The sequence below is a fragment of the Trachypithecus francoisi genome, unplaced genomic scaffold (genome assembly GCF_009764315.1).
Source record: "Trachypithecus francoisi isolate TF-2019V2 unplaced genomic scaffold, Tfra_2.0 Lachesis_group9, whole genome shotgun sequence".
NCBI lineage: Eukaryota > Metazoa > Chordata > Mammalia > Primates > Cercopithecidae > Trachypithecus > Trachypithecus francoisi.
In genome coordinates this window covers 434,456-451,144 of record NW_022681474.1, presented here as the reverse complement: position 1 = coordinate 451,144, position 16,689 = coordinate 434,456, and the positions used below count along the sequence as shown (strand labels likewise).

General features: G+C 58.0%; 1 protein-coding gene across 1 annotated transcript in view; it reads left to right on the top strand.

The window, feature by feature from the left end:
• Positions 1–224: 224 nt before the first annotated feature.
• Positions 225–16,689, top strand: part of KNDC1 (kinase non-catalytic C-lobe domain containing 1) — a 62,252-nt gene continuing 45,787 nt past the window's right edge. The window contains 3 exon segments of the mRNA XM_033208924.1: positions 225–725; positions 8,074–8,272; positions 8,896–8,954. Of these exon segments, the coding sequence (XP_033064815.1) occupies positions 624–725; positions 8,074–8,272; positions 8,896–8,954 (360 nt within the window). The 5' untranslated portion in view covers positions 225–623.

Sequence of the window (16,689 nt, the reverse complement as noted above, 5' to 3'; positions counted from 1 at the left end):
GTCTCTCCGACGCCTCCAGGTGGGGATGAGGCACCGTTGTTGCCCCCCCAACACCCCCGGGGCCTCCGAAAGACCCTCGCTCAGGAGGGACCCCGGCCCAGCGACCGCCCCGCCCCTCCCGGGCCCCGCCCCCTGCGGCCCCGCCCCCACCCCGGGCCCCGCCCGGCCCTGCCCTGCCCAGCGCTTCTGCAGAGGCCACCCCGGGACTGCGGCAGCCCCGCTCGGCGGCAGCGGGGGTGGACGGGGGAGGTGGGAGGCGGCGAGGGGGTCGGCCCGTCCGAGCGCTCCTGGGCGCCGACTCCGCCCCTCGACCGTTGGGGCCCAGGTGGGGCGCAGACCCCGGGCCTCCCCACGGAGGCCACACGCCTGGCTCCGCCCCCGGTGCCTCCCCCAGGAAGGAGCGACGTCCCCTGGGCGCTGGGTCTGGACAGCGCCGCGCAGCCCCTGCGCCCCCGGGGCCCGCCCCGAATCCCTGCCCGCGTCCCCTGGAGACACTGCGGCAGCGGCGGGCGGGCGGGGGCGGGCGAGGGCCGGGCGCGTCTCCATGGAGCCGGGGTGCGCGTAGCCGAGCCCAGCCCAGCCCTGCCGGAGGCCCCGGGGCCGGTGCGCGGCGCGGCCGCAGGATGCAGGCCATGGACCCAGCCGCGGCGGATCTCTACGAGGAGGACGGCAAAGACCTGGACTTCTACGACTTCGAGCCGCTGCCCACCCTCCCCGAGGACGAGGTGAGCCCCCGGCCCCACTGGGGAGCCCCTTCCGCCGCCGAGGGGTCCGCGGAGAGCGCCCGGGGGGTGGACCCGGGAGGGGCTGTGAGCTCCCGCCTCCCCGGGAGCCCTCCTTGGCCGAGGGGGTCCCACCGCCGTTCTCAGCCCCCGCGTTAGGATTTTCACCTGGAGGGGACAACACCTGCGAATGCGCACGGGACGGCGGCGGGTGGGCAGCCCCTGCAGAAGTTGGCGCGCGCGGTGGCTCCTGGTGGAAACCCTGGTGGGACAGTGTGGGGGCAGCAAGGACGGTAGGGGGTCTGCTTACTCCCTGCCGGGCCCCAGGAGGCCAGCGGGGCGCAAGGCAGCAGAACCCAATCAGGCGCGGCACAGGAGGCCCCAGAGCTGAGGTTCAGGAGCGGGGGGGGGGGGAGCGCTGGACGACCGCCGCCCCAGACTGAGAGCTGCTTCCCTCTCTCTGGGTCTCTGGGCCTTCACCCAAGACCCCCCTACCCCGCAAGGTGCAGAGGGGCTCTGCCTGCCATCTGCATACCCTGGCGCTTCTGCTCATGGACCGCCCACCCTACAGCACTGACTGCCCAGACCCCACCTTGGCTGGGTCTGACCCTGTAACTCAGCTCTGGCTTGGCTGGGATGGAGTGGACAAGCCAGGCCTGGCAGCGTGAGAGGTGGCCCCCCAGGGATGCAGCAGCTCCCAAAGGGACCCTCATCCTCCAGGGATTCGAGATCTGCCAAGCCTCCAACAGGCAAGAGCCCAGACACTGGGCCCCTGTGTCTCCAGTGACAGCGTCGTCACCTGCAGCCATTAATGGGATGCTGTGGCGGCCTCTCTTTAAACAGCCGGCCAAGCAAGGCTGGAGCAGGGAATCCCGGGTGCAGCAGCCCCGGGCCTCACTCGCTCGCAGCCCCCACCTTCTGCCCCAGGGGAGTGAGCTCTGAAGGGATCAGGAGTTTCTGCTGTGGAAGCCCCTTCCTTCTGGGAAGGTTCAGCCCCAGGAGGCCCTCTGCTCAGCCACCTAGAAACTGCTGAGGCTGCGCGGGGGCTGGCGCTGCCCCCGCCCCCACCATGGCCTGGATTTGGTGCAGTTGAAGGCTGTAGAGAGGAGCAGCCAGGGGAGTCAGTAAAGCTTCGAAGATCACCATGGCTCTGACCGAGAAGGAAGCGCAGCCCGCAGCCTTTAGAAACGCCCCAGGATGCATCCCAGGGTATCTGTTAGGAGGCCGCCCTGAGGACGCAGCTCTTCCCACAGCCCCTTGGCAGATCAGGGGCCTGAGCCTTGAGGGCCTCCCAACTCCGCACGGAGACAGCAGCCGGTGCCCTGTACACAGAACATGCCGCACCAGGCATGAGCCCACTTGAAGCCACAGGCTGCCTTTCTGCATGCTCCCCACCCCCACGCACACACCAGTGTCCTCCAGTCAGCTGGACAGCTCCCACCTGGCACAGTGCTGGGGTGGGGGCTCCATCCTGTGATGGCCACAGAGGCCTCCAGGTGACGCCGCTGGGTTAGCAGCGTGCAGTGGGAACGTTCAGGCGGGCCCATCGCAGACACTCCTGGAAAGCATCAGGGGTGGTCCCTGGCCCAACCCTGTGCCCAGCACTGAGCCCAACACGTCCCGTGTCTCAGAACTCCCCTGGCGTTCAGACTCTGCTTCCTGCACATGTTCGGCTTGGAAGGTTCTGAAATCTCCATCAGGGCACGTGGCTGCACCTGACTTGCATTGGAAAACCATCTTGGGTGAGGTGAGAGCACGGTGAGGCTGCATCATCATCCCAGAGTGCCAGGAAGGCCAAGGGCGCAGGGCAGCTGCTGGGAAAGCACGGTGGCGCCAGGCCCGGGACACATGCAGGCTGCGTAAGATGTAGGAGCTCACTCATTCTACAGCTAGTTGTAACAGCTGTCTCCACGGTGGGGCCAAGAAATAGGCCCTCATGGACACCCACCAGAGCCCCTGGAATGTCCCTCCCTTGACATGGTCCCAGAGAAAATCCAAATGGCTGCTGAACATGTGAAAAGATGTTTGCTCATTGCAATCAGGGAAATGCAAAATACACCCCCACAAATGCCTTCCCAAGACCGCCAGGCTGGCAAGAACTGAAGAGCGGACAGCGGCGTGTGCTGGCAAGGACGTCGCAGCAGCTCTCCCTCGCGCCAGTGGGAGGACAAATGGAGCAGCCTCTTTGGAAAACAGCCCAGCATTCGCTGGCAAAGTAGAAGGCACCAGTGCCCTGTGTCCCAGCAACTTCACTATGGTGTGGGCCCGGAGACACATGGCCGTGCATGTGTGAGAACACTCTCAGCTGGAATCCACCAGAGCATCAGCAAGTGGGCCAGCAGGTCCTGGAGGATGTGGCCAGGTTGGATCTCTGGCCACTTGCAGGCAGCACCGCTGGGTCAGCACAGGCAAAGAACCACCAGCACACAATAGACAGGAGATGTTCTGTGGGGGTGATGCAAGGAGGGCTTCCTGGAGGAGGTGTCCTTCCTGGGATTCCCATGAGATTTCAGCTACTGTGGATGGCAGTATGGGATCTGAGGCAGAACAGCATGATCCAGACAGAACACTGGCTGCAGAAGAGGCACACAGGCCAGGCAGCCAGGGTCGATGGATGGGCAGTGCTGGCTCCCCCACAGGGATGCAGATGAGACGAAGAGTGTGCACCGGTTTAGGTGCCAGAGCAGGACATGTCCCAGGTCCCTGAGAGGCAGGCAGCACTGTCAACCCTCCTGGAGTTCAGCAAGTGCCTTCCAGAACCTCCTGTGTGCCAGTGTCAGCTGCACTCAGAATCTGAGGGTGGACAGGATGCAGTTGCTGCCTGGAGGGGCACACAGCTGGGGGCTCCCAGTAAAGAAGAGCATGTTCCCTCTACAGGGTCCATATGACATCTGTGCCAGGACGAGCTCAGAGCAGAAGGCACCTTGGGAGCCGAGGTGGTTTTGTGGTGGGGGCCTGTCAGTGTGGAGAGGGCTGTCAGGAGAAGGTGGTTTGTGGTAGGGGCCTGGCAGTGTGGAGAGGGCTGTCAGGAGAAGGTGGTTTGTGGTGGGGGCCTGGCAGTGTGGAGAGGGCTGTCAGGAGAAGGTGGTTTTGTGGTGGGGGCCTGGCAGTGTGGAGAGGGCTGTCAGGAGAAGGTGGGTTTGTGGGGGGCGGGGGGGGGCCTGTCAGTGTGGGGAGGGCTGTCAGGAAGCCTCTGGGGACTGGCAGCCAGTGCTCCCAGCAGTGACTGGAGTTTGGTATTGGTCCTGTTGGAATCCCACGGCTGAAAGAATCGGTTGGTCATAAGACAGTGCATTAAAATGTGCCAAATGATCCCGGCGTCCCTGTGTAACCCTGGCTCAAAGTCGGCCTGGCAGTGTGGTGGGGGTGTTGGAGCTTTCTGAATGCACAGAAGCCCCTAATGGGGACTTTCATGAGATAAGGGTCCTCGGTGGGAAGTGTGCCCTGCCCTCTGAGACCCAGGGACTGGCTGATGTGCGGCTGTCCTGGAGAGCAGCCCAGTCCCGGGGGCGCATGTCCACCTGCCTTCCCAAATCCCTCCTCCCACCTGGGATGGGGGTGCAGTTCGTGGCCACACAATTGCAAAGTGGGGACCAGTCTTTCCTGCCCTGCAAGGAACAGGTCTTAGGTGGTCCGCGCGCTCAGACCTACCCCATGGCTCACCCGGGCACACCTTGCTAGGGATGGCGAGGGGCAGGGTGGGTGGTCGGTGGGCTGGGCTGGGTCATGAAGAACCTTCTGGGCCTGCTCAAGAGGCTGGGTCTGTGCCAGCAGACGGAGTCACTGAAGGCTGGCCAGCCACAACAAGGTCAGACTGTATTAGCAGGGGCAGGAGAGGCTGAAGTGTGGAAAGTCACGAGGCCCCAGCCTGCCGTGGGGCCCTCATGGGTGCTGGGCAGACAGGTGCGCAGGAGGGGGCGCTGGGCAGACAGGTGCGCAGGAGGGGGCGCTGGGCAGGCAGGTGCGCAGGAGGGGGCGCTGGGCAGGCAGGTGCGCAGGAGGGGGCGCTGGGCAGGCAGGTGCGCAGGAGGGGGCGCTGGGCAGGCAGGTGCGCAGGAGGGGGCGTGGGCAGGCAGGTGCGCAGGAGGGGGCGCTGGGCAGGCAGGTGCGCAGGAGGGGGCGCTGGGCAGGCAGGTGCGCAGGAGGGGGCGCTGGGCAGGCAGTGCGCAGGAGGGGGCGCTGGGCAGGCAGGTGCGCAGGAGGGGGCGCTGGGCAGGCAGGTGCGCAGGAGGGGGCGCTGGGCAGACAGGCGTCTGCCAGCCGAGGCCGGCGTTGCTATTCACAGCACGTCACCTCCTTCCCAAGTGTCTGCCACAGCCCATTAAACTCCTGTCCAGGCCACCTCGGCAGCCCCGCAGCCCAGCTGGGCGTATTTTACTTGAGCACGAAGCCTTCTGGCCCAGCTATGGACTTGAACCCACCTGGTAGCAAGGCTTAGAGCCCCAGGGTCTCCAAGGGCCCCTTCTGGAGGTGACTGTAGGATGCCCAAATGGCTCCTGACCTCGGAGGTGGTCGTGGGGGTGTCTGCTGGGATGTGGGTGGGGCCCCCGCGGACTTGGGGTCCCGAGGCTAGTGAGTGCTGCCTGTGTCTCTCCCAGTCTCTCCCGTCTGTTCCGGCCTCTTAGGCCTGTCTGACACCCTTCCTCGCTCATCCAGCCACTGTGGATTCAGGCAAGCGGGAGTAATTCCTCTCACCTGTGCCGGAACAGGGTGGAGGCTGCAGGTCCCAGAGGGCAGGTGACCTGGGGCCCAGAGTTCAGGCCTGGGAGCCCTCAGCACATGACAAGACCCCCTGGGTGGCTGGGGGACCCCGCTGGCTCAGGACCCTGTGTGAACAGAAGCCCACCCTCTAGACAGCGTGCACCAGAGGGGCTGAGACAATCCTGAGGGGAGGCTTCAGCCACAGACCCCATGGAATTCACCCCTAAAATCATCAGAGAATCTCCGATGGAATTCAGACACGCCCGCCTCTCCTAGGCGCCAGGGGCCCCAGGTGTCCGGCTTCCCTGAGGGGAGGAGGGGGCTGCCCACCGGCAGGTGTCTCCCCTCTGGGTCTGAGCAGGAGGGCGTGCTGTGCGTGAGGGGTGGCCCTGCTGGCACGGCTGACCTGGCTCCCTTCCCAGGTCCACAGGTCTCCACACCGCTGTGTGAGCTGGCAGCAGGCCCCTGACCCGTGAGCAACAGCCAGAAGGCCCCCCAGGGCCCCGCAGGGGAACAGGGACTGGCTCAGACACGTGTCATGCTGGCTCCCTTCCTCCTAAGCAGCATAACCTATGGGGTCCTCAGACTTATTTACCACTTAGTGCGTGTCTGTGCCCATGTTTGCAGGCATGTGTGTGTGGGCATGTAGCGCCGTGTGCATGTGTGTGCCAGTGCACAGGAGTGTGTGCACATGTGTGTGCCTGTGTGTACAGGTGCATGGGTGTGTGCACAGTGCCCAAGCGCCTCTTTAACCAGCCCCACAGGTGTCGCTGGGAGCTTCAGACTCTCTGGAATCCTGAGGAGTCCTGGGCGGTACAAAGAGGACGGCAGGCTTGAGCCCAAATCAGAGACACCTTTGATCAATCAGCGAACATAGGAATGGGGCAGGGAGATTCCTGCGATAGAAAGAGCTGGAAGGGCCTGGGAAATGATGAAATGATATCATCAAGTCCCTCCCTGGACCCCAAGAAGGAGATGGATGGGGGATGTGCCAAGACCCCACGGACAGACGCAGACCCAGCCCCATGGCCACGCCCCACTGGGCGCCTGTGCCCTGATTCCGTCACTTGTTGGCCTCCTGCTTTGGTTTGAGCCCTTCATCCCTTTCCTGTGCCTGGAGGGCCTCTTGCAGTGCCAGCCACTGGGGCATGGTGGGGGGACCGGAGGTGGGAGGTGCCTCTCAGGACCTCAGCCCAGTGGCACCGGTAGAGCCAGAGCCGCCCTGTGCACTGAGAGAGAGGGGAAGTCAGGGATGGGGGAGAAGGGGCCTCTGCTTCCTCCTCACCTGCCCTGTCCTCCGAGGCCCCGTGTCCGGAGCCTTTCTTGACCTCACCCATGTGCATCCAGGCTGCAGCCCCCAGCCGCCGCCTCCTACCTGCACATGGGGTGCCCTGGCCAGGAGCAGCACACCCAAGAGGGCCTTCAGCTCCACGTCTGGGGTACGTGCGAGTGTGGATCGTGCAGCCTTGGGTGTTCTTGTGAGGGTGTGTGCACCAAGTGTGGGAATGGGTGTGTGCGTGTGTGCAGGTATACGTATGTGTCTGAGTGTGCCTGCATGTGTGCAGCAGCATGTAGTATGTATGTGAGTGTGAGTGTGTGCAGGTATACATATGTGTCTGAGTGTGCCTGCATGTGTGCAGCGGCATGTAGTATGTATGTGAGTGTGAGGTCTGTGTGTGCATGAGGCTGTCCATTCTCATTGCATGAGTGTGTGTGAGAAGCGGTGGGACTGAGTGCGCGTGAGACGCGGTGGGACTGAGTGCGCGTGAGACGCGGTGGGACTGAGTGCGCGTGAGATGCGGTGGGACTGAGTGCGCGTGAGACGCGGTGGGACTGAGTGCGCGTGAGACGCGGTGGGACTGTGTGTGTGGGAAGCGATGAGAGTGAGTGTGTGTGAGCAGTGGTGGGACTGAAGTGGTGAGACTGAGTGTGCACACACCTTGCACCAGCGCCTGAGTGTCGATGTATGAGCGTGCCCTGTGTTGTCATGTGTCTGTGTGGGATGCATGTATGGGGATGCGTGTCTGTGTGAGGGTGAGCACGCGTGTGCTAGGTGGGGATGTTTGTGCGTGTGCATGTTCATGGGGGTGTGGGTGTTGGTGGCAGCCATCATGGTCACTGCTGAGCCCTCACGGAGTCCAGGAGCCCACTCAGATTTGGAGGTGGGTCCACATGGGGGTGGCCGGGCCATGTGGAGGGAACCACCATGACTGTGTGCTCGGTGTGAACTGCCTGGAACAAATGTTGGCAGTGCGTGTGGTTGTGCGTTGTGTGCGTGTGTCAGCGTCACGCCCCGTTAGCTCTGCACAAGTCCACAGTTGGGGATCTCGACTCGGTCGCCTCACTCATCTGTTGGCAGCCTCCACAGGCCAGTCGAGCCGTGAGCCTGTGGGGTCAGGGGTGCCCCAGGGAGCAGGTGACCCAGCAGCTCTGGCCCAGCCTCTGGGAGGAACGCCCCATGCCCAGGCTCCAGGCGCAGACACCTGTTCCAGGCAGCACACTGATGGTGCCACCAAATGTCCATGACTCTGACGTCCACGCATTGAAACGCTGCCACGAGCCATCCATTTCCCCACGGAATCGTCTCCGCGGGATGCCGGGGCCCGGCTGAGGGTCCTGCTGGGCTCACGGCCAGGGCCTGTCTTGACAGGAGAATGTGTCTCTGGCTGATATCCTCTCCCTGCGGGACCGTGGCCTCAGCGAGCAGGAAGCCTGGGCCGTGTGCCTCGAGTGCAGCCTGTCCATGCAGAGTGTGGCCCATGCTGCCATCTTCCAGAGTCTGTGCATCACGCCTGACACCCTGGCCTTCAACACTAGCGGGAACGTGTGTTTCATGGAGCAGCTCAGCGGTGAGGCAGCCTTGGGCACGGGGCGGAGGTGCCGTTCGGGGTGGATGTGAGCACAGGCTCTGCCGGGGCAGATGCTGGGAGCCTGGACCCGGGTTTCCTGTGGAGACCTTCTCTTCCTCAGGAGGGACTCAGGCTGGAGAGTGGCCGAGGGTCCGTGGGGTGGCTGCTGTGCCAGGGCAGTCAAACCCACCCTCAGACGCCAGAGGGACACTCAACCCACCCCGACCCCGCTCCGCTCGGGACTTCCCCTAAGAGCAGGCCGTGCGCCTCTTCTGTCTCCCCTGGGCCAGTCCCGCTGGCCCTGCTGTGAGTGGACGCTGGCCCGGGAGGGTGGGACACCCCTGCCTCGGTGGGCCACCTGCTCCCACTGCGTGGGCCCTGCCTGGGAGCTGGTTTTCCCTGGTGAATGTCTTCAGCTTCCTTCTTGGGAAAGTGGTAGAACCCTTCCCTCTTCCACTTTGGAACCCATTTCCCACCATAACCATTAAGGAGCTAATTTCCCTTTTTCACAGCCTAAAATGGTCTGGGGACGCCAGGTCTGCGGGGAGGGGACCTTCCCGGCTGGCGGGTTCAGGTTCACAGGTGTGACTAGACACCTTCTCTCCTTCTCTCTCCTCCCTAAGACGACCCTGAGGGTGCCTTCGTTCCCCCGGAGTTCGACGTGACCGGGAACACCTTTGAGGTAAGTGCCGGTGGGGGTAATGCGCCACGCCCCCCCTTTACCTCTAAGGTGGCCTCTGCCATTAACTCAGAAACGCACCTGCCTTGGGGCAGCCTAGGAGCGGAGCCCGGTTCACTGGGCTGTAGGAACAGCCTCTGGGGCACACCCAGCTTCATCCCCTACAGTGTTCTCTGCAGGTCTGCACAGACTGTGGGAGCAGCGGCTTCAGCCACATTTGTCGTCATAACCATTTTATGACATATTTTCTGGAATGCGAGCTTACTACACTTAACATGTTAAAAGTGACCAAAATGACCAGTGATGGTCGGCGGGGAATCACAGCCCCTCTGAGGGAGTTAGCAGCCGGGCCACCCGCAGCCTCTGCAGAGACACAAGGCCTCCAGGCACAGCTCCTCTGAGGGAGTTAGCAGCCGGGCCACTCGCAGCCTCTGCAGAGACACAAGGCCTCCAGGCACAGCTCCGGGCATGGGTGTGGGCGTGGGCCACCCGGGGGCCTCATCGCCCGAGTCATAGAGGCTGCTGCTCCCAGAGCAGACCCCCGTGTAGCCCCTCAGGAACCCTTTGTGTGGGACGAGTCGGGCAACAGCAGCCCAGCACCTCGGGGTCAGCACCTGCGTGGCCAGCTGGAAAGGGGCAGAGTCACCCTGCGGCCCTCAGGTTTGGTCTGTCCATCAGGCTGGGCTCTGTCCCTGGGCAGGGAGTGGCCCATTGGTGGTTCCTACTGTCACAAAGCCCATGGCAGAGAAAGTAACGCAATCCTTAACAAATAAACAAGTAACTAGGAACTCAAAGATCTTCCCAATAAAAGCCCATTGGCTGTGTCATGACCTTAAAATTTGACCTTGAAAGTAGAGTCTGGGGGCCAGGCATGGGGGGCTCACTCCTGTAATCCCAGCACTCTGGGAGGCCAAGGCGGGTGGATCACTTGAGCCCAGGAGTTCGAGACCAGCCTGGCCAACATGGCGAACCCCGTCTCTACTAAAAACACAAAAATTAGCTGGACGCAGTAGTGCACGCCTGTGGTCCGAGCTACTCGGGAGTCTGAGGCAGGAGGATCTCTTGAACCCAGGAGGTCGAGGCTGCAGTGAGCCGAGATGGCACCACTGTGCTCCAGCCTGGCCGACAGAGCAAGACCTTGTCTCAAAAACAAGGAAAGAAGAGTTTTGGGATGGCTCCCTGCATCCCTCTTACTTTCACTTTGAAACAAGTGAGCCTGGAGCCCTTTGCCCTGGGAGGCGGGCAGGGTTCCCCGGGGGCCTCTGCTGCCGGAGTCCTATGTTTTAGTGCACCCCAGTGTCCAGAACCCAAGCCCCTGTGGCACGTGGCCTGGTGGCTGTGGTGTGGCGTGTGGCCTGGTGGCTGTGATGTGGCACATGGCCTGGTAGCTGTGATGTGGTGTGTGGCCTTGTGGCTGTGGTGTGGCACGTGGCCTGGTGGCTGTGATGTGGCGTGTGGCCTCGTGGCTGTGGTGTGGCACGTGGCCCGGTGGCTGTGATGTGGTGTGTGGCCTCGTGGCTGTGATGTGGCGCGTGGCCCGGTAGCTGTGGTGTGGTGCGTGGCCTCGTGGCTGTGATGTGGCGCGTGGCCCGGTAGCTGTGGTGTGGTACGTGGCCTCGTGACTGTGATGTGGTGCGTGACCTGGTGGCTGTGATTCCTGGTGCACATGAGGGTGTTTTAGTTTTGTGCTTGCATTCCTAGTCACGTCGTAATCCAGCTCAGACCTGGACGTGACCTCAGCCAAGCCTGTGCCCGGTCCCCTCACTTCATGGTTCCCCTGTGGGACTCTCATTCCTTCGTTTTTATCCCGCGTTGCTCGTTCCTCCAAGTCCTATTGTTTCATTGGCGCCATTTTTAACTTTCTGAAAAGAATTCAGGCCATGTGTGGTCTTCCAGGTCTTCCTTTTATGTATTCTTGTTAAACTTCATCTGCAGAGCACTGTGTGGCCATAATGTGGCACCTGCTGTGTGTTATCCCGTCGGGTGAAGGCCACGTTTAAATCCCCGCTTGTGGGGGCCCCAAGGGGTGCAGGTGTTTCCTGGTGTGTACACCGAGAACAGATCTGGGCGAGGTTTCTCTAGGGTGTATGCCCAGGAGGAAGTGTGGCTCGTGGGGCAGGTGGACGTACATCTGTTCCTGGAACTCCCCCAACCACACACCGGAGAGCACAGTGTAAGGATCGCTAGCTCCCACAGGACGTGGACGTGGTAGGGACCTGGGATCTGGGGTCTGGCCTGGAGGACGCAGGTGTGGCAGGGCCTGGGGTCTTGTGCGTGGGAGGGCACCGCGCTGCATCTCTTGCCTGCGTCATAGGGGATGTGGGTGAGGAGTGCCTCTCCGGTGAAGGTTTATAACCCTAAAGTATTGACTGCCCCAAGAGCGTTTGCTTATGTGAGTTCTGTCTGTTCATGTTTATGATGTTATAAATTAAAACCAAGACATTTTAAGTTATCTATTAATTCATTTAAAAACCACAATTCCCACTGTATGTTAACATACATAACACTTTTATGAAGAATATTTTCCCTCCAAAATTAGTGAGAAGAGTGGCATTGGGTTGCATATTTGTAAATCTTTCACGTCTGGGTTGTGGAAAATGCCTGGATTTTCACGGCAGCTTCTGCATGCAGTCGGCTGCGATATCATGTCACGTGGCCCCAGCCCCAACCCCAAGCCCAACCCCAGCCCTAACCCTAACTCCACTGTCTACTCAGGAGGGAGGGTGACCGAGGCGAATGTCGTCTCAGCATCGTTACAGAAAGAGTTTAACCTCTTGAGCCATACTTGGAGAAAAGCTGCCTGACGGTGTCCTCTGCTGAAAAGTGGTTGCTCAATTTTAACATCATCAAATATTTTAATGGTTCTTCTGTTGGGGTCTAACCTTCACAAGAAACCTTTCCTGTTTCAAGGTTGAGCCGAAAGTCACTGCTGTTTTCTACCAAGAGCTTTAAGTTTTGTTTCCCATTTCATCCACCTGAAGTTAGTTTAATGTTGCAAAGTTTTGCTGTAGGGGTCTAAGATATCGTTTATTAGATTTTCCTCAGGAATGGGATGTTTTCTGATTGTATTCTAAAATTCATTGTTCTCTTTTTGTTTTGGTTTGGTTTTGAGGCAGGGTCTTGCTCTGTCACCCAGGCTGGAGTGCATTGGAGCAATCACGGCTCACTGCAGCCCCCACCTCCTGGGCTCAAGTGATCCTCCCACCTCAGCCTCCCAAGTAGGTGGGGCTGCAAGTATGTACCACCATGTCCAGCTAATTTTTCAAAATTTTTGTAGAGACAGGGTCTCGCGCTGTTGCCCAGGCTGGTCTCAAACTCCTCAGCTCAAGTGATTTTCTTACCTTGGCCTCCCAAAGTGCTGGGATTACAGGCATGAGCCACTGTGTCTGGCCACAATTCACTTTAATATCTTTATTTTACATCCAGCCATCTTGCTAAAGTTTTTTTTAATATTTCTGATAACTTATAGATTCTTTTAGTTTTCCTATTTAACTGATTAATCACTGACAAAAAAACAAGTGTCTTTCCTCCTATCCCATGGTCCTGTTCCACATTTTCCTTCCTTCTCTTACTCAGTGCTGCAAGGAACAGCAATGAGTCTTGGAGCAGAAGCAGAGTGAGGCTGAGCACTGTCCCATCTCAGGGAGAAACTGACCACTCTCCCCATCCCCCATTCTAAAAAGAGTGCTTTTCACCTTCCTCATCCAGAACGGTGCCTGCCTCCACCACGAGTCCCCCTCGATGCTGAGTTTTATCGTGAATGTGTGTGTCAATTTCACAAGATGTTTCTTCTGCATCCTTTGACATGATCCTTTAATTTTTTCTTCATTAAGATTCTCATAGTCACATCTTTATTTTCTTATATTAAATCATTCTTTCTTACATAGAAAAATCTAAATTGGCCAAGTGTCTTGTCTTTTTTATACACTGTTTAATTTGATTTACTAGTGCTTGCTTCAGATTTTTGTGCATATTTGAGTGGACTGGCGATTTTCCATTCTGTTCATGTTTTCACTGGTGTTGGCCTCAGGATTGTTCTAATCCTGTATAGGCAGCACCCCTTCCCTTTCTTTGTGCTGTTTATATAAGAATGGGATGATCTGTTCCTTGAAAGTCTGGTAAAACTCACTTATAGAGCCATCTGTTTTCTTTAAGAAAGATTTTTAACTACTGCTCAGTTTTTAATAGCTGCAGGACTGGCTGGGCACAGTGGCTAACCCCTAGAATCCCAGCACAGGGAGATTTGGGGAGGCTGAGTCGGGAGGATGACTTGATGACCAGAGTTAGAGACCAGCCTAGGCAACAAAGTGAGACCCTGTCCCTACACAAAATTTTAAAAATTAGCCGGGCGTGGTGGCATGTACCTGTAGCCCCAGCCACTCAGGAGGCTAAGGCAGAAGGACTGCGTGAGCCTGGGAGTTGCAGGTTGCGGTGAGCCGAGATTACACCACTGCACTCCACCCTGAGCAGCCGCGTGAGACCCCGCCTCTTAAAGAAGTACTTACAGGACTGATCTCTGGTGTCTCTTACTGAGTCAGCTATGGGTCTCCTTTTTATGTTTGTGAAATCTCTGGCCTTCAGCTGCAGGTGCTGTCCTCTTCAGCCGCTACGTTAGCCGCAGGTCACCCTGATTCTCTGGCTGGACAGTTAATTTGTGCTTCCTCTTCTCAGTCTCACTAGGGGTTGGTTAGTACATTCACTTTTCCGAAGAGCCTCCTCTGTGTCCCGTCTGCCCTCCTGGCATGTGTGTGTTTTATTTTCCATCAATGCTTGTTTTTCATTCTCTCTTTCCTTTCCTCGTTCTGAGTTTAGGATCCATCCCTTTTCTGACTTGAGCGGGACATTTAGGTCATTGGCTTTCAGCTTTTCTTCCTTTCCAGTATCAGCAAGAGCACTTAGGGCTATGAATGTTCCTCAACATGTAAGTTTTGCTGCATCCTGTGAGTTTTACTGTATAATGTTTGCATTATCGTTTACTTCTATTTTTTATTTCCGCTGGGATTTCCTCTTTACCCTGAGTTATTTAACAATGCGAACAGGTTGGTTTTTTCTTACTTTTGTTGAGATGCACATGCAGAAAAATGTACATATCACACACATACACTTGATGGACTTTCACACTGAACATCTGTGTAAGCAGCACCCAGATGGATGGCAGCAGCCCCTGCCTGGCCCCTGGGTCACTGTCCGGACAGCACAGAGCAGAGGTTGCAATTTTCCTGTTTTTGTGCCTCTTGTGGGTGGGCAGGCTCATGCAGCACTTCTTTGGTGACTGGTCCTCCGCCCAGCGCCACGGGTGTGGGATTTATTCTATGCGGCCATGGGTGGCTGGTCCTCCGCCCAGCACCACGGGTGTGGGATTTATTCTATGTGGCCATGGGTGGCTGGTCCTCCACCCAGCGTCTGGGTGTGAGATTTATCCTATGTGGCCATGGGTGGCTGGTCCTCCACCCAGCGCCACGGATGTGAGATTTATTCTATGTGACCATGGGTGGCTGGTCCTCCGCCCGGCATCACGGGTATGGGATTTATTCTATGTGGCCATGGGTGGCTGGTCCTCCGCCCAGCGTCTGGGTGTGAGATTTATTCTATGTGGCCATGGAAAGCATTTATTTCCAACAGTTGTCTCTAAACTTCCAAACACACTAGGGCTTTTATGTGTCATTTTCATTCTCTTCTTAACTTCTCCAGCCTTCACCCCATGCAGCTCCCCTCTCCACCCTGCTGCCCTGAGCATCCGTGGGCTCAGTGGCCCGGCCTGGAAGACTCAGACCCCTCCCCCATTGCTGGCCTGTTTGCTTGGCATTCATCCACAACATGCAGGCTTAGCAAGTTTCTGGGCTCATGGAGAGCAGGGTGAGTGGGGTCCTGCCTCTTGCTGGTTCTGGTCTACACAGGTAACAGACTTGATGTGAGACCCACAGGCTGGGGATCCAATAGTGCTGGGACGTGAGAATGGGGCTCCAAGGCTCTTGTTTGCATCAGAGGCCTCCAGAGGCCACCGTGAGAAGGTGGAGTTTAAACTGGGACCTGAGGTTGAGTAGGGTTCACTAAATGAACATGGGATGCTTCCAACACAGAAGAGCGGGCAGTGAGTGAGGTTGCTGATTCCACCAGGTGTGTAGCAGGCAGTGTCAACCAACAACTAGCCAGAAGGTTATTTGCTGAGTTATTTTCTAAATAAATAGATTGATGGTTGGAGCATAGATGATTGATGATGGATGAATGGAGGGATGGATGAGTGGATGGACAGGTGGATGGACAGGTGGATGCATAGGTGGATAGGTGGGTGGATGGGTAAATGGACAGGTGATGGTGGATATGTGGATGGATGGGTGGTGGATAGGTGGATAGGCAGATAGATGGTTAATATGTGGATGGATGGGTGGCTGGATGGATGGGTGGATGAACAAGTAGATGGTAGATATGTGGATGGATGAATGGGTAGATGGGTGGATGGTGGATATGTGGATGGATGGGTGGATGAACAGATGGATAGATGGTTGGATGGAAGGGTGGATGGATAGATGGATGGTTAATTTGTGAATGGATAGGTGGATGTGTGGATGGGTGGGTGGATGGGATTATGAACAGGTAGGTGGCGGATATGTGGATGGATGAGTGGGTGGATGGGTGGATGGTGGATATGTGGACGGATGGGTGGGTGGAAAGATTGGTGGACAGGTGGATATGTGGATGGATGGCTAAATGGCTGGGTAGGTGGATGGGTGGATGGACAGATGGATGGTGGACATGTGGATGAATGGGTTGGTGGATGGACAGGTGGGTGGACAGGTAGGTAGGTGGGTGGATGGATGGATGGGTGGATGGGTAGATACATGTGGATTGATAGGTGGATGAACAGGAGGATGGATGGGTAGATTTGTGGATGGATGATGGGTGGGTGGATTGATGGAGGATGGGTTGACAGATGGGTGGAGATGTAGTTAGATGGGTGGATGGATAGATAAGCAGATGGATGGATGGGGGATGGGGAATGGGCGCACATATGAATGGATAAGTGGATAGATGGGTGGACGGATGGATTCCAGGTGCCTGGATGGAAACAAAGGGGAATGGAGGGAAGGAATGAATACCCTGGCTTTCCATGAGCTACGGAGCTAAGTTGTATTCTCAAGGCTGAGAGAATCACTGTTGAGAGCATGATCTCAGGAGTGGTTATTGCTGGTCTCCTGCCCTCTGTGTGTGCAGTGCCTGGTAGGCATATGTGCAGTGGGCCCTGGCTCTCTGGATGCTCAGCCAGGTTTGCAAACCTCTGGTCCACACTTTTGCCTCCACATCTTTGCCCAGCTTGCTCCTTTGTCCTGGAGTGTCCTCTCTTGTCTTCTCATAGCTTCACTCACATCTCCTTCATGGAATCCTCCCTGACCCCGTAGCCCACAGAGGCTGGCCCTGCTCCTGTTCCTTGAAACTTGATGTAGTGTTGCTAAATGTTCTCTGGGTCTTCAGGTATTAGATCCCCTGGAGATCTGGGCTGTGCTTGGTGCTGCTCAGCACCCCTGTGCCCAGGCTGAGGGAGATACCGTCTGGGCTTATTCTGCTCAAGCCATTGGCCACAGCCAAGAATGCTGCTGCCCACTCTGAAGGAACACTGTCCACAATCAAGCTGAGCACAGCTCAGAAATGTGCAGACGTGCCTTAGCTGGCCTGGCCAGGCCATGGCAGGGCCAGAATTCAGATGCAGCCTCTCCCATCTGAGTCTACATTCCCTGCTGCC